Source organism: Alligator mississippiensis, chromosome 8, assembly GCF_030867095.1.
Source record: "Alligator mississippiensis isolate rAllMis1 chromosome 8, rAllMis1, whole genome shotgun sequence".
Classification (NCBI taxonomy): domain Eukaryota; kingdom Metazoa; phylum Chordata; order Crocodylia; family Alligatoridae; genus Alligator; species Alligator mississippiensis.
Window position 1 is genome coordinate 524176 of NC_081831.1, and position 20931 is coordinate 545106.

Consider the following 20931-nt stretch of genomic DNA (forward strand, 5'->3'; position numbering starts at 1 on the left):
AGCGCGCGCCCCCGGGACCGCGCCGGGGCCGTGGACGCGCTCGGCCGCCACCGCCCGGCTCCCCAGGACAGGACCCCGCCGGGGCCGCTCCGCCCGCCCGCGCCCGGCCTGCTGGCCCTCCCCCGCGCCCGCCCCGCCATGAAGTACTACTGCGCGGTGGCACGGCCCCGCTACAGCCGCTACGCGCGGCGCACCGTGCACTTCCCCAACGACATCGTCTTCCAGGACCACGTGCGGCAGGGAGACCTGGAGCAGGTGGGCCGCTTCATCCGCGCCGGGAAGGTCTCCTTGGACACCATCTACCCGTCGGGTGAGTCCCGGGCGCGGCGGGGGGCGGGCGGCAAGGGAGCGGCGCGGCGGTGACTCGCGGCTCCCGCAGGCATGGCGGCGCTGCACGAGGCCGTGCTCACCGGGAGCCTGGACTGCGTGAAGCTGCTGGTGAAGTACGGCGCCGACGTGCACCAGCGCGACGAGAACGGCTGGACGGCCCTGCACATGGCCTGCAGCGACGGGCACGCGCACATCGCCAGGTCTGCGGGCCTCCGCCGGTCGGGGCCGGGGCCGGGGTCGGGGTCGGGGCCGGGGCCGGGGCAGGGGTCGGGCCGGCGCTGAGCTCGCCTCTGCCCCCAGGTACCTGCTGTCGCTCGGGGCGGAGCGCGAGGCCACGAACGACGAGGGCGAGAAGCCGGCGGACCTCATCGACCCGGCCTGCGCCGACCTGGTGCAGCTCTTCGGCGCCGCCCGCGGGCAGTGACGGCCGGGCCGCACGGAGGGCGGCGGGGCCCGGCGCACGCGGGCCAGGAGCGGCGCCCGGGCCCGGCAAGGCGCGCAGCGGACAGCGCGGGCCGGGCCGGGCCGGGCCGGCGCTGCGCACGAGGGACGTGCCCGGTGCCCGGTGCTGCGCACCGCGGACAGGACGGGACGGGACGGGACGGGACGGGACAGGAGCGGTGCCGGTGCCCGGCCGGCGCTGCACCCGGGACGCGGGACGCGGAGGGACTCGGCGGGGCCGGGCCGCGCGCTCCGGCCGGGTTGTACCTTGTTGGCAATAAAAGTCAAGGAGGCCCCGCCCACTCCGGCTCGACTCGCTCACTGGGGGCGGGGCTACCGGCAGGCCCGCCCCTCCGGCACGACTCACTCACTAGGGGCGGGGCTACCGGCAGGCCCCGCCCCCGGCCGGCCCGACTCGCTCAGTGGCGGAGGGGGTGGAGCTTCCGCCCGGCCCCGCCCCCGCGCCTGCGCGCGCCGCGCGCTCACTTCCGGCCCGGCCCGGCGGCGGCGACAGCTCGGGGACGCGCGCTCAGGTGAGGGGGGCGCGGCCCCGATCCCGGCCCGGCCCCGCGCGCGGCCCCGTCGCAGCCCGCCCGCGAGCACGCGCCGCCGCCGCCATGGCCAGGTGAGCCCCGCGCGCGCCCCCGCCGCCCCGCCCCCCCCGCCGCCCCCCCGCTCCCCGCTCACGCGCTGTGCCCGCAGCTCGCCGGTGCCGCGCGTGGTGTACGGCGGGAAGCGCAGCGGGGGCGCGCGCTCGCCCAGCTCCAGCGACCTCTTCACGCCCGCGCACGAGGAGAACGTGCGCTTCATCCACGAGGGTACGTGCGCGCGCCCGACGCCCCCCACCCCCCGGCCGCGGCACCCCTTCACCCCGGCCCCGCCCCTGGCCGCCCCCCGCCTCCGGGGCGCTGCTGCTGCCCTGCCCTGCGGCCGGGCGCAGCACCCCGCAGCCCCGCGCGCCTGCCTGAGGGCGTGGGCCGCGCGGGCAGAGGAGCCACGCCGCGCCACGCCGGGAGGGCGCAGGTGGCCGTGCCGTGCCGTGCCACCGTTGCGCTCGCTGCGCGGGACGGGCCAGGGCCCCAGGACGCTGCGGCGGGGCTGCGCCAGGCCGGCCGAGTGGCGTGGGGGCGAGGCGGGGCTGGACACCCCATCTGGGCCGGGCGCGTGCCCGTGTCCTGGGCCCCCGGGGCGGGCGGGCGGGCAGCCACCCCTCCCCTCACCGCGCTTGCCTTGCAGCCTGGCAGTGCGTGGAGCGAGACCTCCGCATGTCGGGCAGCGAGCGGGGCCTGGTGGAGGAGTACGTGGAGAAGATGCCGAACCCCAGCCTGAAGGGTGAGCTCCCCTCCAGGGCTCCCGCCCGCCCGCTCTGCCTGCCCTGCCGCTCCCCTGCCAGGCCGCGGGGCAGGGGAGCCCGCTCCTGGGGGCGGGCGAGGGCTGGGGGGCCGGCGGGACTCGCGGCACGCTATGGGGGAGAGACCTGTGCCGTGGAGCCGGGGCCCTTGCGCGAGCAGGGCCGGAGCACGTTGCGGTGCGGAGCCCCGAGGGCGGCCGGTGCCGGGGTCGGTCCTGGGCGAGGGCAGGATCTGGCGCTGGCGGAGCTGAGCCCGGCCGCCCCGACTGCGCTCCCTCCCTCCTCGCAGCGTTCAAACCCTTCGACCTGAGCGACCTGAAGAGGAGGAACGCGCAGGATGCCAAGAAGTCCTAAGGCAGAGGCGCGGCGCGGCCGGCGGGTGCTGGTCTCCTGAGGTCCTCCAGCAGATTTACCTTGGCTGCTTTGTGTTGGTTTCCTCCTGGTCTGTGCTTCCCCGGGAGAGGCGGGCGGCTTCGGCCAGGCTCTGGCGCTGCCCGAGGAGGAACTACTCTGAGGCTGCCCGGAGCCTGTCGTGATGGATCTGGGCATCTTCCCTGTAGCTCCCCCCAGCCTCCTGCTGCCTTTCTCCCCCTTGCGTTGGCCGTGAGGTCGCCCCCTCTCTCTCCCGGCCCCGGCGCTGCTCTGTTGGTCGTGGAGTGCCCCGGCCTCTCCAGCTTGGGAGGTCAGAGTGAGGTGGCCTTGCTGTGGCAGCAGGGCTGGGTCTAGCTCCTCGCTCCCCCAGCTTCCACGGACCAGGTCTGGCTGGGGAGAGGGCAGGGAGGCCCGGAGAGCTGCGGGGAAGGTGCTGAGCTCTGCCTGGTGCAGAGGCAGGGGCAAGCTGCCCCGATTCGGCACCAGGAGGCTTGGAGACCTCCTTGCGGCCTGGCTGCTGGCAGGGGCCGCCTTGCCCTCCCCACAGCCCCTGCTGCCTGGCTCGGCGCTGCCCAGGCAGAGGAGCCGGCAGTAAGGATCGGGTTTGTCCCCAGTGCTAGAGCTGGGCCAGGTGCGACCTGGAGTACTGAGGTGGAGCTGCTCCCTGCCAGGCCCCACGTGAGATGGGATGTCAGCGTCGGCACCTGTGCCGAGCCCCAGGGGCCATTCCAGCAGCGGCTTCAGGCCCATCTCTGCCCAGCAGCCCTGGCAGCTCTGCGGCAGGGGGGCTGGCTCCGCTGCGGGAGGCTGCTTCCTTCCACCTGCTTGTCTGCGTGCCATCTCCTGGCTTCGTACCAGAGCGGCCCCCACTCCCCTGTCTCTGCCTGCCCTGGCGCAGAGGCAGCTCAGTGCCGAGACACCGCTGCGTCAGGCACCGGGCAGCTCGGGAGGCAGCAGCCTGTGGCTCATTCTCCCCGGGGTCTGGGAAGTGCCAGGCTGGGTGCTCTCAGCATGGCCCCGCTCGCAGCCAGGCGGAAGGTCTCTGCTGTCATCCATGGTGAAGCAAGGGGGCTGTGGCTGCTGCGGCCTGGGCTGGCAGCTCTGGGCCTGGCAGGGCCAAGTGCTCTGCCGGGCACGGGTGCAGGCAGGAGTGGCGGTGGCTGTCGCCTACCCTGGTTGCGCAGGTCTGAGCCGTGCCGATCCCTTCGTTTTGTTGTCTGTCACTTGAGGAGTCTTGTAAATAAAAGCTGGTTCCTCCTTTTGAGCCCAACTTGGTTTCTCCGTGGCTCCCAGGCCGCTCCCTCTCCCTGGCTTGCGCTAGGCGCTCTGCGGGTGGGGGGAGGCGAGGAGCTGGGGAGTGCGCTGCGTGGGGCTGGGGTAGCAGGGCCCCCGACTCCCTTCCCTGTGCGGTGCCAGGAGCAAGGGCAGCTTCATGCCCTTGTCGTCACTGCGCTGTGCCTGATGCTCTACCCCAGCCCCAAGGGCTCTGCCTGCCTCCCCCGACCCTGCCTGTGCCCAGCTCCCTCAGCCCTGCCTGTGCAGGCGCCAGCAGCGCTGCTCTGCTGCGTGGGGGAGGCCCTCGCTTCCCCGCCTTGCTCTGTATGTCCGTGCTGCGAGGCCAGGCCCGGGCTCCGGGGCTGTGGGTGGCCACTGCTGCAGGGGGCAGAGCCCCTGCATGGGGGCTGTGGGCATCCGCCTCGCCGGCCCCTTCCCCGTGACAGTCTGCCCTTGTCTGGGTGCCCACTGGCTCTGGGCTGCAACCCTTGCTCCAGTCCCAGAGCCTATCCCAGTGCTGGCAGTCCCCTTGGCTTCTCCCCTGCAGGGAGTTGCTCTGGGTTGAAAGCCCTCCGGTCGTACGGCTTCCTGGGATCGTGGCCCCGCAGCACTGACGTGCTCATGCTCATGGGATGGATGTGGCCTTTGCCCCGGGCTCCCCTCGCCCGCCCTGGCTTCTGGTTGTAGCTACCACTTTGCTCTGACCCGGCTTCCCCAGAGCCTGGGAGGCTTAGGGCCCGGCTCGGGAGAGCATTCCCAGCTGGCAGGCTTGGGAGCAGTGTTGCTCATTAACCCCTCAGATGAGCTGGCTGCTGGATTGCCGGCCCTGAGGCTGCTCCTGTGTAGAAGGGCCCAGGCCCCTGGCCCAAGATGATGAACTCTTGGGGTGGCAGGGAGGGGAAGTGGCTGGCGCCTGGGCCCTGGAGCAGGTGCTGGGAGCCCCGGGGCTGTGCTGAGGTAGCCTGTGGGGCTCAGGGCAGAGGCGTCCCTGATGTGGCCACTCAGCCTGGGGTTTAAATGCTGTGGTTATTAATACGCCCAGATCCTCTTCCCTCCTCTGCACTAATGCCAGTGGCCTAAACTTAGTGCGGGCGGGATTCCTGGCCTCGCGCCTTGCTTTGCACAGACCTTGAACCCGGTCCCCTCTCCTCAGAGGTCCCTTTGCTCAGCTGCCCTGCCCCAGGGCCCGTTCTGTCCCACGGTCCTTGACCTGCTGCGGTCTCAGCCCCAGCACGGGCGCCGGCTACCTCTGTGCGCTTCTTCGGCCTCCTTCTAGCGTCCAGCAGGCCCTGGCCCTGCGTGTTCCCACCTGTCCCCTCCGGCGAGACAGGCAGGAGGAGCTGGCACCACCCAGCAGCTCCCCTCTACCTGCTGCTTGGGGCCTCTGCTCCCCGGGGTCCTCGGGTGTAAGCCTCAGGCATGGGAGTGGGAGCAGGGTCCAGGCCTTCTCCAGGTGCCTGGTGCCCAGCCAGGGTGGCGAGGCTCTGCCGGGCAGGGTCTGGTCCGGGTCTGTGAACGCAGGGTGGCAGGGCAGGGGCCTGCGGGGCTGTAGGTGTGCGTGCGTGTGCCAGCCTCTGTGGGTCTGTGCCCCTGCTCACGCGCGGCTCCCCGTGCTCAGCCGGGCTGGCCTACGCCGGCGGCTCACGCTCGGGGCGGCCTGGGAGCCCTGGCTGATGTGCTGCGCAGCCGGTACATGGAAAGCATTTTAAGTCGGGCCGCTCCCGCTCCCGCCGGGCTCGGCATTGCCGCTGCAGCGCAGGGCGGGGATGGCGAGCCGCAGCCGTGCAGGCACCAGGCCTCGCGGGGCACGACTCCGCCACGGCCGAGCGGCGCCGGGGCTGGGGGCTGGGCCCGTGTCGCCGCGCGGGGCCGGTTGCCATGGGAACCTGCGGCGCAGGACGGGGATCCTGGCGCCTTTGTTCTGGGCTGAACGCGCCTGTCCCCGCGCGGGGCCCGAGCAGGTGCGTGGCTCTTGCAGCCGGGCCCGGGGCTGCCCTGCGTCCTGGGGCCCCGAGCACGAGCCCCGGCCCCGCTCCGGCCGGCTGCTGTGTGCCCGGGCGGGGCGGCCCCCGCCCCCGCCCCTGCCCGCGCGTGACCAGGCGCCGGCGGCGTGCGCCTCCGGCCGGGCCGCGGCCAGCTGGGCCATGGGGCAGGCTCTTGCACAAGGCTGCGCTGCGGTGGCCCGTCCCGGCCCCGGCCCCGGCCCCGGCCCCGGCCCCGGGCACGATGCTGCTGAGGCGCTGGCCGCTGCCGGGCTCAGCGCTCCCACGCGCGGGGGCGGCGCGGGCCAGCCCTGCCCCAGCGGCCCCGGGGGTGCGGGGGGGAGCCCTCCCGCGCCGGGCCTGGCCTGGCCGGCTCTCCCAGGCGCGGGCAGCCCCGAGGGCGGGTGCGGGGCCGCGTGCGTGGCCCTGGCCGCACGTGGCGCGGGGGCCCGGGCACGGGGTGGGCGGTCTCCATGGCGACGCCGGCAGCCACACGCGCGGGGCCCGGTGCCTCGCCGTGACCGTATTTACCTTCTCGGAAAGCGCCGCGTGCTCCGGCAATTTGCTCCAATTAGCCTCGTTAGCGCGTCAAGAGGCCCCCAGTGACGGCAGCCGGTCGCCAGGGCCGGCCGCTCCAGGCGGCTCCTGTTCCCCGCGCCCCGCGCCAGCGCCAGCGCCGCGCCGCGCCCCGTGGGGGCTGCCCCGTGGCCCTTGCGGGGTGGGCGCGGGCGCGGGGTCTCCGCTTGTCGAGTCAACAGCGGGAAATCCCTGTGCTGGGCCGGCCCGGCGCTCGGGCGCGGCACCCCGCCGGGAGGTGACCCCGGCACTGCAGCCCCGCGCGCCGCGCCCCGATGCGGGGCCCTGGGTGCTGTCCTGGGCAGCCGCGTGGCCCGAGTCGTGCAGGGGGCTCGTATCCCCGCGCCAACGCGGCCTGCCCGTGCCCCGGGCGCACGTGGCCGCTTGGCCCGTCCCAGGGCGAGGCCTGGCCCCAGCCTGCAGCGCCCCGCGCCGCGCCGCGCCGCGGAGTCGCGGGAGCCGGCTGTGCCCGGCGCGGGCTGGGGGCCCGGGGCCGTCCTGGCAGGGCTGAGCGGGGGGCAGGGGGCAGCAAGCCGTGGTGCTGCGGGTGGGAGGAGTGGGGCGGGTGGGAGCAGCAGTGTGCAAGGCAGGCTGGGACGTGCCCCAGGCGTCGTGCAGGCGTGTGTGTGTGTGTGTTGGGGGGGCTCTCTGCATCGACGGGGGCTTTGCGTGCGTATGCGGGGGCAGGTGTTGCTCTGTGTGTTTGGGAGGGTTTTGTGTTGGGTCGGGCGTGCCTTGGGTATATGTGGTGTTGGGTGTATGGGGGGCTTTGTGTGTGTGTGTGTGTGTGTGTGTGTGTGTGTGTGTGTGTGGGGAGGTCTGCTGGGGGTGTGTGTATGTGTGTGTGTCTCAGGGAGCTCTGGGTGTATATGTGTAAAGGGAGCTTTGGGTGGAGGTGCCCTGGGTGTATGGGGGGTACCTATGGGCCCTTGTATGCGTGTTGGGGTGGGGGCCCTCTGGGCATATGGAGAGGCTATGTGTATTGGGGGTGTTTTGTGTGTGTGTGTGTGTATGTTGGGGGGTGCTTTGGGTATATGTGGGGCTGTGTATTGGGGGGCTGTGTGGGGTGCTTTGGGTGTTTGTGGGGTTGTGTGTGTGTGTGTGGGGTTGCTCCTACTATATATGCAAGGCTATGTGTATGGGGGGTGGAGGACTGTGTGTGGAGGGGGTGCTTTGGGTATATAAGGAGCTTGGGGGGGTGCCCTGGGTGTTTTAGGGGGCGTGGTATGCATGGGGGGGCTGTCTGTATGGGGGAGGGCCCTGGTGTATATTGGGAGGGTGGTATGTATGTGGGGCTTTGGGGTGGGGGGCAGTATGCATGGTGCAGCTCTATGTGTGAGGGGGATGCTTCAGGTGTATTGGGGGACTGTTTGCATGGGGGGTTGGGGGACACTGCTCTGGATGTGAATGGGGGGGTTGTGTATAGGAGTGCTTTGTGTGGTGGAGGTTACGGGTGTCTGGGGACGGCGGGGTGGGTGTAGGTGGGGGCTGTGTTGGGGTGGGGGATGGGGCACTCTGGGTGTAGGGGGGTGCTGGGCATGTGCATGACGGGGGCTGAAGCTGGTGCAGTCCCTCCCTTGGTGGGCACATGCCACAGGGGTCTCTGCTGCTGCAGCGCTGGCTGGGACCCCTGCTCCGTGCCGCATGGCTCACGTGGGCTGCAGTGGTGCTAGCCACAGGGCCCCACGTGCATGCGGTCCCTGGCGGCTGGGCACTGCCGGCCTGGTGCTGGCAGCAGCCCTGGGCCCAGCATGGGGCACGGCCAGGCTGTCAGGGCAGCTCAGCATCAGGGTGACGAGGGGCGCGCACCGGGCTGGCGGCTCAGGGCACCCCAGCATGACGCGGGCAGAGGAGGAGGGGGGCCTGGGGCCGGAGACCAGGGCTGCAGCCTGGAGCTGGGAAGGCAGGGAAGGCCATTTGGGGACAGGGGTGTAGGGGGCCTGCGAGGGGCACCGCTGTGCCTGGGCCACATGCACCCCAGCTAGGCAGGTGCCAGGGCTGTGGGAGAGGGGTGGGTGCAGGGCATGGGGGTGGGGGGGTGTCAGCCCCTCTGCCCCCCCGCCCATCCCCACACTGCAGCGGTGCTGACTGGGCCCCGCAGGCTGGGTCCGGCTGCAGGAGGGAGGAGTGCACGAGGCTGCAGATGATTGAATTAAGGGACCCTGGTGCTGAGAGATGCCTGATTAACACCTGCACAAGGAGGGAAGGGAGCCTGGGGCACAGACAAGGCCCAGCTGGCTGCCAGGGACTGGGAGGGGGCAGGGCTGGCAGCAGGCAGGGCTGGGGCGGGGAGGGGAAAAGGGACCCGGTTCATCACCTCCGCCCCCAGCACGTGAATGGCTCCCAGGCAGGAGCCATGGGGAGCGTGCATGGAAGTGATGGCCTCCCTGCAGTGCTGTGCCGTGCTGCGCAGGCCACCCCATCTGTCCAGGCTCCCGGACCCCTGCCGTGCCCCCCCCAACTTTGCTCAGACCCTGGCCCCCGCAGGCAGCAGCCTGTGTCCAAGTCGTGAAAGGTACCACAGTTTATTGGTGCCAGTGCCCCCCCGCCCCCCAACACAGACAGACACAGACATGGGGAGACGGGCAGCCGGGGCTGCTTGCCCAGAGTTGCTGCCCAGAGACAGGATCTCTGGCCGGGACAAAGCAAGGACCTGACACCCCGACACCCCTCCTCCCCACCCCTGTGCCTGCGGGTGCAGTGCCCTCTGGGGCAGGAGCACCTCCCCCTGCCCGCTGCCCCCCACCTGGCTGGGCTCGCCAAGGCTCCCTCTCCCCACAGGTAACAGGGTCTCCTGCAGCACCTGCACAAGTCCGCCCACGTGGCTTGGGCATCAGTTCCAGGCCTTGCTGCAGGCACAGGCTCAGGGCCTTCACGCCTGCCTCCAGCCCCGCTCAGTCTCTCCAGGCGCGATGTCCGAGCCTGGGGCCTGCCCATGTCCCTGCTGCCTGCCCAGGGCAGGGTGGGGGCTCATGTGGGGCCCGGTGCTGGCGTGCCATGGGGGGGCTCAGAAGGTGCTCTCAGCCACCCCCGGGAAGTCATAGGCCAGCTGGCGCTGGCCAGGGGTGAGGCTTTCACTGGGGCTGGGGCTGGGGCTGGCACCCGTGCGCTCGAGGTAGTGGGAGCTGGTGTGGGCGGTGGGCAGCCCGCGGCCCCCGTTGATGTAGCTCACCAGCCGGTGCTTCTCGCAGGTGCTGCCGCCCCCGCGGGGCTGCGGCGTGTGGCTGTACGTGTGCTTGTACTCCTCGGCCAGGTCCTTCCCAAGCTTCCAGCGCTGCCACCGCTTCAGCAGCTCCGCCTGCACCTGCCAATGGCCCAGCACCCTCAGCATGGCCCTGGGGCAGGTACCCCCGCCTGGCCATGACCCTGCAGCCTCTGCCCCGGCTCTCACCTCCTTGTTCACAAAGCAGTAGAGGATGGCCACCAGCATCCCCTGGAGCACAGAGAAGACAGCACCTGAAGGCAAGGCCCGGCTACGCCTCCGCCACGGCACTGGCAAGGAGGGAGCTCCCTCTCCCTGCCCGGGCACCAGGCGTGGGGCTCACCTGGAAGGAGCTCAGGAAGAGGTCGAAGAAGAGCTTGACATAGCGCAGGGTACCCTGGGCGTGCTCGTCCGTGACGAAGGCAAACACCACCTCATGGATGCCCAGCAATGGGATCAGCGTCAGCGTGGACTTGGCCAGCCTGCCAGAGACCGAGCCCAGCCTCAGCGCCAGCTGGGCCCTGCTCCCTGACCCCTCTGCTGCAGGAGGGCAGGGCCCTGGGCGCAGGCTGCCGGGTATATGCATGCACACGTATGCGGGCACTCAGGACACAGAGTCCAGGGCAGATTTCCCAGACCTCCAGTTCCCCCTCACTGCCCTGGCCCCAGCACCCCCCTCCCAGCTGCGGCAGAGCCCAGGTCTCTGCAGTGCCCAGGCCCTGGCCTGGGGAGGGGGCACAGGGCTGGGGGGCAGGAACGCACCGAAACTTGTAGTCCGTGTAGCGCATCTGGTGTGCGCGGAGCTTGGAGACCAGGATCTGGATGATCCGGATGAAGATGAAGAAGTTGATCTGTGAGGGGAAAAGCCGTGAGCAGGGTGAAGGGTGGGGCAGGCCAGGGGCAGCCAGACCCAGTCGGGGGCAGACGGGGTGGGCAGGTGACTTACCAGGATGGCCAGGAACACGGGGAAGCGGAGGATCCACCAGAAGCCCATGTTGTTGTTGGTGCTCCAGCACCTGTGGGTGGGGGCAGAGCTGTGCTTGGCGGGGAGCCCCTGCCCTGTCCTGCGGTGGTGCCAGGCAGCTCCGGGCGCCACGGTGGACATGGACAGCTCATCCCCCACCCAGCCACGCCTCCCATGGGCTCCTGCCATGCCACATGCTGCCCTGGGGTACATGCATGCAGTGTGCCCCACGTGCACACACCGCAGTGCCAGGCAGGGGCACTGCGGACCTCATTCCCCAGTGACCCAACCGCAGAAAGGCTCAGACGTGCAGCCCGTGATCTCCATTAGCTGACAGTGTCCAGGCCAGAGGTGCCCCCACCCCAGTGCCAGGCTCCCCAGCCACGCGCTGTGCCCCGCATGCGAGCGCCCGCACTTACTGAATGTTCTCGTACAGAAACTTCACGACCACCCAGGGCACGAGGAACAAGATGGGGGCCCCTGGAATGGCAGGAGAGGCAGCGGCCAGTGAGACACCCCCAGGGCAGGGGCAGCAGCTCCCAGCCCAGGGTGGAAGCAGGTTCCTGGGCCCCACCCCACCGTGGCCCGGTGCCCACTCACCCCAGCCGATGCACAGGTAGAGGGTGAAGTAGCTCCGCTCGGAGAAGACGGCCAGCACCAGCAGGTTGTGCAGGTAGATGCCCTCCACAAGGAGCCAGCAGTAGTTAGCCACGATGCCATATTGCATGAAGACAGTGGCTGCCCGGCAGCCAGCGGCAGCCTGGGGGAGGAGAAGACATCAGTGGGGCACTCGGAGCACAGCCGAGGTGCGGGGGGCAGGGGGGGTCACCTCATCGCTGAACCAGGTGCCAACATTGTAGCCATCGATTTCCTCGCTGTAGCGAGTCTTGAGCAGGGCGTCGATCACCAGCACTGAGATGCCCTTCAGGACGAAGGAGGCGAAGAGGTTCATGTGGATGTAGTTTCGCATGCAGTGCAGCTTGCTGCCAAGAGTGGGAGCTACCCGTCAGCCTCGGGCAGGGGCAGGGGCAGGGGCTAGTCCTGCCCCAGCACCCTGCTTCCAGGCCCCAGCTCCCCCTGCCTGGTACCTGAAGCCCAACAGGATGGTGAGGGCGAGGAGCAGCGTGCCCAGCGACACAGAGTAGCCCACCGTGTACATGATCTTGAAGCTGCCATAGGTCTTGGCGAATTTATCCTGGAGGGAAAGAGGGAGAGAGACGCTGGGCGGGGCTGGGGCATGGAGGCCAGCTTGTGCCTCTGTGGGGTGCAAAACCAACAGAAAAGAGGGAGCCAGACAGACTGCGCTGTAGCTGAGCCCCAACAAATTTGCTACACCTCTGGAAGCTGAGGATACATCCCGAACTGTGCAGTCTGACCTGGGCTTTGAGGTCCTCGGGGTCCATCTCACACTGGGTGGCGTCGCGCAGGGACTGCCCTTTGGGGCCCTTCAGCCACTGCCCATCCGGCCCGCACGTCTTGAAGACATATCTGTGCTTCACTGTGGGGATGGCATATCGTCAGAGGGCAGCTGGGCTGGCTGGGCCCTGGTGGGGCTCACGGCCAGCCCAGCCCCTGCTCCAGGCACCATGCGCTCCATCTGAGCCAGCCCAGTGTGCGCCCTCCCTGCTCCTGACTGCTCTGGGAACAGCCCTCACGTGCAGTGGTGGCCGCAAGACCCAGAACATCCTCCGTCACCTCCGACTGGCCCCACGTGAAGCAGGGCCACAAGGTCCCTGCCACTGTTGGGCCCTAGAGCAGACTGGGGGTGGAGGGTTTCTCACAGCTGCCCCTGCTCCTGTGCAGAACGAGGCCTTCGGGGGAGCGGCCGCAGAAGGAAACACTAGATTCTCCAGCTGCAAGTGCCAGGGGCCACGCACAGCTACAGCCACGGCCGTTGGCCCAGCAGCAGTGAGCGGCTTAAGCTCAGAATCGCTGCAGCTTACCACCCCAGGATGGCCGCCCGCCCTGCCAGGGAAACCTACCCATGCTTGGGTGCTAAGCTCTAAGATCCTCCTGACATCAGCAGATGAGAACCTCAGCAGAGGATGCCAGAGGGACCCATCTCAGAGCAGAGCCCCCGCTCAGCCCCTCCTTGAATGCAGGCTGACACGACTTGGTAGAAACTCGGACACGTCCGGCCAGAACAGAGACACTCCCGCGTCTCCTGGTGCTCAGCCTGAACGCACCACCCTGACCCTGCTCTGCTGCCCTCAGACTGGCTCGCCTCATCCACGAGTGTCTCCTGCCTGCAACTCAGTTCCTTTTACTCCGCATCCCTTGGCCTCACTCATGCTTACAGGGCCGGAGTTCAAGCTAGCGCAGCTATGGACTGCCTCAAGCGACCGTCGCGCAAGCTGGAAGGATTCCAACTTAACACAGAGATCTACACGCTGCAAGCACAGGACGTGGAGGCACCAGCCACCGTGGAGCCCCCTGCCTCTGGCCTGGCTGGCACAGAGCCCCTCACTGCCTGGGCCCGTGTCTCCTGGGAGCATGTCCCCACAGAGCTGTGCGTTGCCCAGGGGCTGCCCCAGTTTCCCAGCCTCCATGTGGCCGGTCCCTGCTTCTCAACCAGCCCCACAGCCATCAGGAGGGCAGAGCAGGGCCTGCCTGTGCTCTTACCTTTCCGGTGCCAGGGCAGGAACCAGGGGCAGGAGGCGTTGATGGTGGCGTTGGGCAGTGTGTCAGGCCAGCAGGAGAAGTTGTCGAAGGTGCGGTTACAGACCAGCTCTGCAGCGAGACCGACCCTGAGAAGCTGCAGCGCCTCTCTGGGCCCTGGGGCAGCGTCTGGGCTCATGCCTTTGGGCCCCGGCATAAGCCTAATGCCCCTGCCCCCCCGCCCAGCTCCTCCCTCTGCAGGGAAATCCCTCTCTCCCGCTGCAAGCCCTGCCGGGGCACAGAGGGCCAAGCGCCAGGGCGCCCCGGCTCCTCCCGGACCCCGCAGAGCCAGGGGGCCTGACCCGTGGGCGGCGGCTGCAGGCTCATGTTGTGGTGACACTCCTCCCTGTAGGCCTGCCACCTCTCGAAGAGGAAGTCCGTGACCTGGGCCGAGGGTCCCTGGGGGGGCACAGGGGTGTCAGCGCCCGGCCGGGCGGAGCCTGCGCCGCCCCCCGAGGGGTCCCTCCAGCCGTGCTGCCCGCCCCTCCCTCCCGGGCCTACCTGGCAGTGGGAAAGCAGGGCCAGCAGGAGGGCGAGCAGGCGCCGCCGGGACATGTCTCTGCCGGGCACCCGCGCATCGGGGCCTCGCTGCCGCCTAGGGAAGGTGCGGGGCGCCGGCGGCTGGGCTCACGGGCCGCCCTGCCACGACACGGAGCGGGGGCTGGGGTTGGGCTCGGCCTGGCAGCCCCGGGACAGCCGCTCCCAGCCGGGAGCCCCGCGCCGGGCAGGCGGGCACGGGGCCGGGGCCGGGCTCACGCGGGCCCTAATCCCCTCGATCCCCTAAGCTGGTTACGGGGCGGCTGAGCGGGATTGCGGCCGCGGACAAACGGGCCATTCTTGCGGGCCGCAACACCGGCTCCGGGGGCGGCGCGGAGAGGGCGACGTGCCCACGTCGGGGAGCGGCGCCCGGGGCCTCGCCCGCCGCCGCCCCAGCCCGGCCGTCCCGCACCCCCGGGGCCAAGGTCATGGCGAGTCCCGCGGCGCCGCCTCCCCCCAGGCACGGCAGCCCGGAGCCGGGACGACACGGGCCAGGGCTGCTCCGAGCACCGGGCGGACCCGGGCTTCGCCCCTCGGCGGCGGCGCGTGGCGGGGGGCAGCGCCGACCCGCGGCTCGGCCGAACCGGCCGCCGCGGAGCGCGAGGTCGCCCGGAGCCTCGGCCCGGCCCGGCCCGGCCCGGCCCGGCCGGGGGTGACGTGTCCGGCGCGGGGGCAAAGGCAGAGCGGCCGCGGGGGATGCTCCCAAGGCCGCAGCGCGGCGCGACCTGAGCAAACAGCGCGGCCGGGCCCGTGTTGACACAGCGCGGCCGAAGCAAAGGGCGCCCGCGGGGGGCGGCGGCAGCCCCGGCCTCCCGGCCCGACCGCCCGCGCTGCCCCGGCCCCGCAGCCTCCCGCGCCGCCCCGCCGCGCCCCGACACGAGGCCGCGGGCCCGAACCGGAGGGTGCTCCCCGCCCGGCCCGACGGCGCGGGTCCCCGGCAGAGCCCCACCCGGGCGGGAGCCGCTGCGCGGGGCAGCTCTCGCCGTCGGTCCGCCCGGGAGGCGCCGCCGCGGGTGCGGGGCGCGGGAAGCGCCGGGAGCCGCCGGGGACGGAGGCGGCGCAGTGTCCCCCGCGCCCCGCTGCCGCCCGGTACCTTGCGGAGCTCGGCGGCCGGCGGCTCCCGGGCGCATGGTGCGGGCAGGGCCGCGATCCCGCCGTCTCCGCCGCGCGCCTGCAAACTTTGCCGGAGCCGCGACCGCAGCCGGTGCCGCTCGGGGGGAGGGACCGGGCGCGGGGGGCGGGGGGTCTCCCGCAGCCTCCGCCCCTCCCCGGCGCAGCGACCCCCGCCGGCCGAGCGGGCACCGACGGCGGCGGCAGGGCGCGGGCAGGACCCCCAGACTAGGCTGCCTGCGCTGCCCCGCGCCCGCGGGGGATGCCCGGGGCGGGGCGGGGCGGCCCTGGCGCCACCTCCGCCCCCGCCCGTGCCCGGAGCTGCCCCGCGCTCCGGCTGGGGCTGGAGGCCGGCAGGTCCGTGCCGCCCCGCGCTCCGGTCCCCGCCGGCGGCGGCAGGTCGGTGTTTACCGCGCGGCCCGGCGCGTTCACGGGGTGCGGGCGCGGGGCTCCTGGCAACATCCTCCCGCGGCCCGGCCGGAGCGGGCAGCGGCGCTGGGTCCCGGGCGGACGCCGCCGGGGTCGGAGCAACAGCACCCGTCGGCCCGGGCCCTCCGGACGTCCCAGCCCGGGCCTCGCAGCCCAGGGCGCCGGGCGCGGCAGGAGCCCGCCAGGTCCCGTTCCCGGCCCCGCGACCCCAGGCAGGCGGCCCGGGCTCCCGGTGCTGGAGGTAAGAGCCTGGGAGCAGCCCCTGACACCAGCCCCGCGGGCCGGGCCGGATGGGGCTGAGTCTAGCACGACCCCGCCGGCTCCTGGCCCGAGGCCGGGGCTGGGGCAGAGCCTGGCGGCACCGGGCACTCGGCCTGGCTAGGGCCTTGCGGGCTGGGAGCGGAGGGACGGGAGCCCCGTCGGGCCGGCAGGGCCCCCTGAGCCCCACCTGCAGCTGCCCGGGCCTCTCCTGCCCCCGCAGCCCGCCACGACAGCTGGTGCCAGGCAGCGTCATTAGGCTTCGTTAAGGTGACACATCCAGGCTGCGGCACTGGGATCCAATTAGCGTCACATCCCGGCTACGGCGCTGGGAAAGGCCGAGCACGCTGCAGGCGGCGCTGGCAGCTCCGGGCACCTTGGCACCGCCGCGGCCCCGGAATGTCCCTGGCGGCCAGGCCAGGCCAGGCCAGAGGCCCGGCTCCTGCTGCGGAGCAGGGAGCTCCACAAAGCGGCAACAGGGCCCCACGGCAGAGCTCCAGCTCCTGGCACCTTTGGGGGGGCAGGGCAATGGCACGGTGTGGAGATGACCCCAGGGGTAAGCGAGCGAGAGCCTGGGGCTCAGGCCAGCCCTGGCCGCAGGGATGTCTCTTCCCACCCACCTCCCCCCAAAAGGAGGCACAGCCACACGGGGCACACGGTCATAGATTTATTGTCACAGTTACACACGCTCCAGTTCCTTGATCCCACGGGTCCACACTTAAATAGACACGATGCAGCAGAAGCTCAAAGGGCGGCGGGAGTGGGGGGCCCCCAGCACGGCCAGCTGCCGGGGATGCAGTGCAGGGCTGGCCTTGCCCAAGGGCAGGAGGTCGGGGCTGGCTCAAGGACCCTGCTCTGCTGCTCCGGGCTAAGTCCTGCGTGCCTGCCCCTGCCCCCACCCCCACCGGTGCCACGGCGCATCCCCTGCTCCGGGGTGGTCCCTGCACCGCCGGGCATGGCAGGGGCCGGGTGGTGGGGCCAGGCAGAGCTGTGCACTTGGGAGAAAGACCTCTGGCTTGCCCCGGCTCTGGCCAGCTGCAGCCGGGACATGGGGGGCAGCCAGGCGTGGCTGGTGGCGAGGAGCGAGGCTGTTCCACATCATCATTGGTATGAGGCAGAAGTCCCTGAAGAGCCCGACAGCTTCTGGGTGCCGGGAGGTTTTGGCCGAGCAGACTGGGTCCTTAAAGCTGGAGGGAGCAGTAGGGAAGGGACAACTGTGGAGCTGGGAACTCCCTGGCTTCCCTCCCCCCTGGGGGGCCAGGTGCTGGGGAGCCAACGGGCCCCTCTTCCTCTCCTTCTCCCTGCCCAGGGGCCATGGTGCCGGGGCGCAAGAGAGTGGCCGACAGGTAAGACTGAGGCCCCCACCAGGACCGTGGCCCTCAGGGCGCTGTGAGCTTCTGGGAGGGGTGGGGGCCACACTGTCCCTGTGGCAACTGGTGCAGGTGGCAGCTGAGGCTGCTGGTCGGCTGGAGGTGTAGGCGCCGGCCCAGCAGGTAAGCGAGGGGCAGGGGTGAAGCCGGAGGCAGAGTGAGCTGCACTGGGAGGGGGTGAGGTGGCTTGCCCCGGGCATGGCAGCTGGGCCCCTGCTCCTGCTCGCCTGCCTCAGGCCAGCACTTTGATCCCGAAGTACTTGCGCAGCTGCTCCAAGAAGACAAAGGTGAGGACGGTGTGCGGGACCAGCCGGATGGCAGCAGGCACAAAGCCCTGGAGCAGGGATGGGAAGCGGGGCTCAGTGCTGGCCCAGCCCCCAGCCCACCTGAGCACCCCCTGGCCCCTGCCCCAATGGTCCTTGCCACCCCCGGTGCCCCCACCAGTGCTCTGCAGCCTCTGCCCCCCAGACCTCCTCTGCCCAGTACCTTGTAAAAAGCCAGTGGTCCCAGCTTGGCCGTCTCCACGGCGCAGTGCAGGACGCCCTGCAATGGAGGAGGGGGGTGATGTGGGTGCTGGGTGCCCTGGCCTTGTGCACAGGAGCCCAGATCTGGGCACCGGGGGGAGAAGCAGCCGTGGCAGACAGGGGGAGGGGGCTGCTCACCCGGTACTCGCCCTGGGAGTTCATCAGGCGGGTCTTGAGCACGTCCAAGGGCTGGCACAGGAATGTGGCGCATCCGCCCTGCGGCAGCGAGAGGGAACAGGTTACCACCGGGTGCTGCTCAGTGCTGGCACCACTGGCCCCTCGCGTCCTGGCCCATGCGCCAGCCCCCCCAGCTCCCGCGCGACCGCCTCGTGTCAGGCAGGACATCAGGAGCGTTGGCCCCCGCCCCACTCACAGCGATGAAGCTGGCCAGGAAGTGGGTGAAGATGTTGTCAGACAGGAGCCCCGTGGTGAGGACCAGCTGCTTGGCCTGGTCGTAGCAGGAGAGCTGCGGAGAGGGAGGGTCAGCGCGGTGCTCCTGCTGGGCTGCCACCACCCCTCCCCATGGGCAAGGCGCCGGGGTCCCTACCTGTCCGACGGTCACCAGGGCCCCTCGACTCGAAGCCATCGAAGCCCCGGAAAACAGCTTCCTCAGGCCCTCTGTGGAGGGGATGGGGTTGGCGGCTGGGACCTGCAGTGCCGGCCATGGCACTCGGCCCGGCTGGCTCAGCACCCTGCCCGGGGCAGTGGGCACCTGTGGCCGTGCCCATCCCCAGCCCCTCTGCCTGGCACTTGCGCCCGGGATGTGGACAGGCTCCCTGCATGGCGCTGCCCTGCGGGGTGGATCTTACCCTCCCGGAGCACCCGGTGCAGCCCGTCCAGCGCGTGGGCGTAGCTGGGGGAGAAGGGGAGCGGGATGAAGTCAGAGCCGGTCCAGCTGCCCCGGCTGCGGGGATCCCGGGTGTGGGGCCGAGGAGGAGCCGGGCGGACCCGCCCCCCCCGCCCTGCTCGGCAGGAGCCTGCCCCCTGGTGGCTGTGAGCATTTACTGCAGCTCCGGCCAGGGCCCCGCACGTGGGGGGGTCAAGGCCGGCCCCACGCCAGGTGTGACCCCAGTGGGAGTCCCACGGCCCCCCCAGGCCCCAACCCGCACTCACTTGCGCCTCAGGTGCGCCGGCTGCTTCATGTCGTTCTGCATCCTGCAAACAGAGAAGCAGGAGGGCAGGGGGAAGCCAAGGCCACAAGAGACGGGCACACACTGGCAGGCGGGCAGCCAGCCGGAGCCTCCCCTCCCCTCCCCTCCTGCAGAGCCCCGGTCCAGGGCCTGATCCCGGCCTGTCCGGTGCTGCTCCCTGGCACTGGGGTCACGCAGGGCACACTGGCGCCAGGGCCCTGGGCCAGCCCTGCAGACAGGGCATGTCCCAGCCCCTCCTGCAGCTAGAGCAAGGGATTTCCAACCCAGCGCCAGCCAGCCTGCCCCCCCGCACACCTGCAATGGACTCACCTGACATTCACCATGTCCGCCGGCGTCCCCACAAACCCACCCGTGAAACCTGCCAACCAGCAGAAACGGGGTCAGGGGGCTGCACCAGCCAGGGCAGCTGCACCGAGGCTGGGCCACCCCCCGCCCGTCCTGGCTCACCTCCCACGGCGCCCAGCAGCACCTTCTGGTAGAAGGGCAGAGGGCCCTGGCTGCCACGGCCCAGGTGGTCCCGCACCGTCTCATAGATGGCAAAGCGGGTCAGGGAGTACGTCATCTGTGGGGAGGGAAGTCAGGGCCAGGCCAGGGCACGGACCCAGCGAGATCCCTGCTCCAGGCATCTGCTGAGCCCCGAGCCTGCATGTGGCTCTTGTGCTCTGGCAAGGCCAAGGCAGGAAGGGGCCAGCCTGCACGCAGATACTCCCAGTGCTGGGCGGAGGTGCCCCCGGGGCAGGGGCTGCTGTGGGACTGGGGCGGACGTGGCCCTGGCACTCACCTGCCGGCACAGCGAGGCACTGAGCCCATTGTAGAGTGCCAGGACACCGTCGGAGCGTACCACGCGCAGCGCCATGCCTGTCATGCGGATCTTCACCTCCTGCTGTGTCTGCAGGTGCACCTGGGTGCGGGAGCCGGGGTCAGTGGCAGCCAGCCCCATCCCCCTTCCACGAGGCCCAGGCTGCATGGATGAGCCTAAACTCCCCCACCCTGCCCAGGGTCACAGCCTCTCCAAAGAGCAGGTGCATGAAAAGTGCCAGCACGTGGCTCCTGCCCCCCAGGCCCAGCACCTAGCTCCCAGGCCCCCGCTCCCCTGCTCTGGGGTCCCTGGTGCTAGCTCGTCCTAGCAGGAGCTGGGGGGCGTGGGGTGGAGGTAGCACAGGGGCTGCAGCCCTTGTCACTCCACACCGCCCGGAAGTGAGTCAAAGGGCCACCGGCAGGAGCCCAGCCTGGGCTCGAGTTACAGAGCAAGGACGGGGGAGCAGCAGCACAGGGGTGCGGGACCGGGCAAGGGGCAGGCCGTGGGGATGGGGCTTCCACTCCCTGCATGGGCTGGCGTGGGGCCGGGCAGGACTCGGGGAAGTGCTCAGCAAAGCACCACTGCACAGAGGGGAGGGCGGGCAATGGCTCCAGCAGCGGGACCAGAGCAAAGTGCTCTGGTCTGCCCCCACCTGCAGGAAGGGGCCCCGTGGCAGCCGCCTGCCCAGAGCAAAGGGCTGCGGCGGCTGCTGCCAGCAGGCTGGGGAGGAGGGGGGCACCCAGCCAGGCAGCACTGGGCAGACCAGCCCAGCGGGCAGCCAGGCACAGCGCGGTGCCAGCAGCTCTGCCAGCGGGGCTTGGGCAGAGACGTCCTGCAGGACGCGGGCCCCAGGGGCGCGGCGCTGGGACCGGACCAGCTTGGCACGGGGAGGGCGAGAGGCACCGAGCCTGCAACCCGGGCCAGGGCCACAGCAGGGCAGGAGTGGGCAGGTGCAGCCGGCCTGGTGCCCGCAGCCTGCAGGGCCTGGCGCACAGCTCCACGTGGGAGCCCCCCCGCCAGCCAGGCGTCACCCACGGCCGTGGCCCCGCGGAGCCGCCGGCCGCCCCCCGCTCGCGGCCCCGGCCAACGGGAAGGCTGGTGCGAGCCGTGGCGGGCTCGTGCTCCGGCGGCCGAGCCCCACAGCGCTGCCCGGGGGCAGCCGGCGGGAGCCAGCGGGGCACTGCCCCACGCCCGCCAGCCCGGCCCCGCGCACGGCGGCCACGCGAGCCCCGCGGTCCCGCTCCTCCCCACGTGCCCGCCGCCCTCCCCCCAGCCTGCCGGCCCGGGAGCTGCCCGGGGAGGAGCGGCGCCGGCTCCCGTCCCCCCGCCCGCCCGGGCACCGTCCCTGCCGGCGGCCCGGGGGCACGGCCGCGATCGTGCCGGAGCCGGAGCCGGCGCCCACCTTGAGCAGGTCGAGCGGGTGGGTGCAGCAGGCGGCCCCGCACGACGCCAGCCCCCCGAAGTACCAGCGCGACACGCGCGTCTCCGCCATGGCCCGGTCTGCGCGCGCCCCGCCGGGGGGGCTTCCCGGGCCGCGGGCCCGCCCGGCGCTCCCGGCCCCCGCCCCCGCGCTTAAACGGGCCACGCCACCGGGGCCTTAAA

At 71.4% G+C, this 20931-nt stretch overlaps 4 protein-coding genes across 4 annotated transcripts; 2 read left to right on the forward strand and 2 right to left on the reverse strand.

Moving 5' to 3' along the window:
* Window positions 1-1194, forward strand: PPP1R27 (protein phosphatase 1 regulatory subunit 27). Its single transcript, XM_059731902.1, has 3 exons — window positions 1-310; window positions 380-530; window positions 631-1194. Exons 1-3 carry the CDS (start codon window positions 139-141, stop codon window positions 752-754), a joined length of 447 nt encoding a protein of 148 aa, XP_059587885.1. The 5' UTR covers window positions 1-138; the 3' UTR covers window positions 755-1194.
* Window positions 1195-1300: 106 nt separating this feature from the next.
* Window positions 1301-3764, forward strand: MCRIP1 (MAPK regulated corepressor interacting protein 1). The gene is made up of 4 exons (XM_059731903.1): window positions 1301-1396; window positions 1474-1589; window positions 2008-2103; window positions 2412-3764. Exons 1-4 carry the CDS (start codon window positions 1389-1391, stop codon window positions 2474-2476), a joined length of 285 nt encoding a protein of 94 aa, XP_059587886.1. The 5' UTR covers window positions 1301-1388; the 3' UTR covers window positions 2477-3764.
* A 5072-nt stretch (window positions 3765-8836) lies between these two features.
* Window positions 8837-14925, reverse strand: GCGR (glucagon receptor). Its single transcript, XM_059731904.1, has 14 exons — window positions 14782-14925; window positions 13653-13790; window positions 13454-13550; window positions 13116-13223; window positions 11870-11991; window positions 11582-11688; window positions 11323-11476; window positions 11094-11253; window positions 10913-10973; window positions 10476-10545; window positions 10292-10380; window positions 9873-10011; window positions 9719-9760; window positions 8837-9631 (listed from the first exon to the last, which is right to left on the reverse strand). Exons 2-14 carry the CDS (start codon window positions 13704-13706, stop codon window positions 9335-9337), a joined length of 1500 nt encoding a protein of 499 aa, XP_059587887.1. The 5' UTR covers window positions 13707-13790; window positions 14782-14925; the 3' UTR covers window positions 8837-9334.
* Window positions 14926-16139: 1214 nt separating this feature from the next.
* On the reverse strand, window positions 16140-20864 carry SLC25A10 (solute carrier family 25 member 10). The gene is made up of 11 exons (XM_006270650.4): window positions 20732-20864; window positions 19312-19431; window positions 18978-19092; window positions 18840-18888; window positions 18493-18534; window positions 18189-18232; window positions 17927-17997; window positions 17753-17845; window positions 17518-17595; window positions 17342-17398; window positions 16140-17189 (listed from the first exon to the last, which is right to left on the reverse strand). The coding sequence occupies exons 1-11, from the start codon at window positions 20819-20821 to the stop codon at window positions 17088-17090; spliced, it is 861 nt and encodes a 286-aa protein (XP_006270712.1). The 5' UTR covers window positions 20822-20864; the 3' UTR covers window positions 16140-17087.
* Between the last annotated feature and the right edge of the window lie 67 nt (window positions 20865-20931).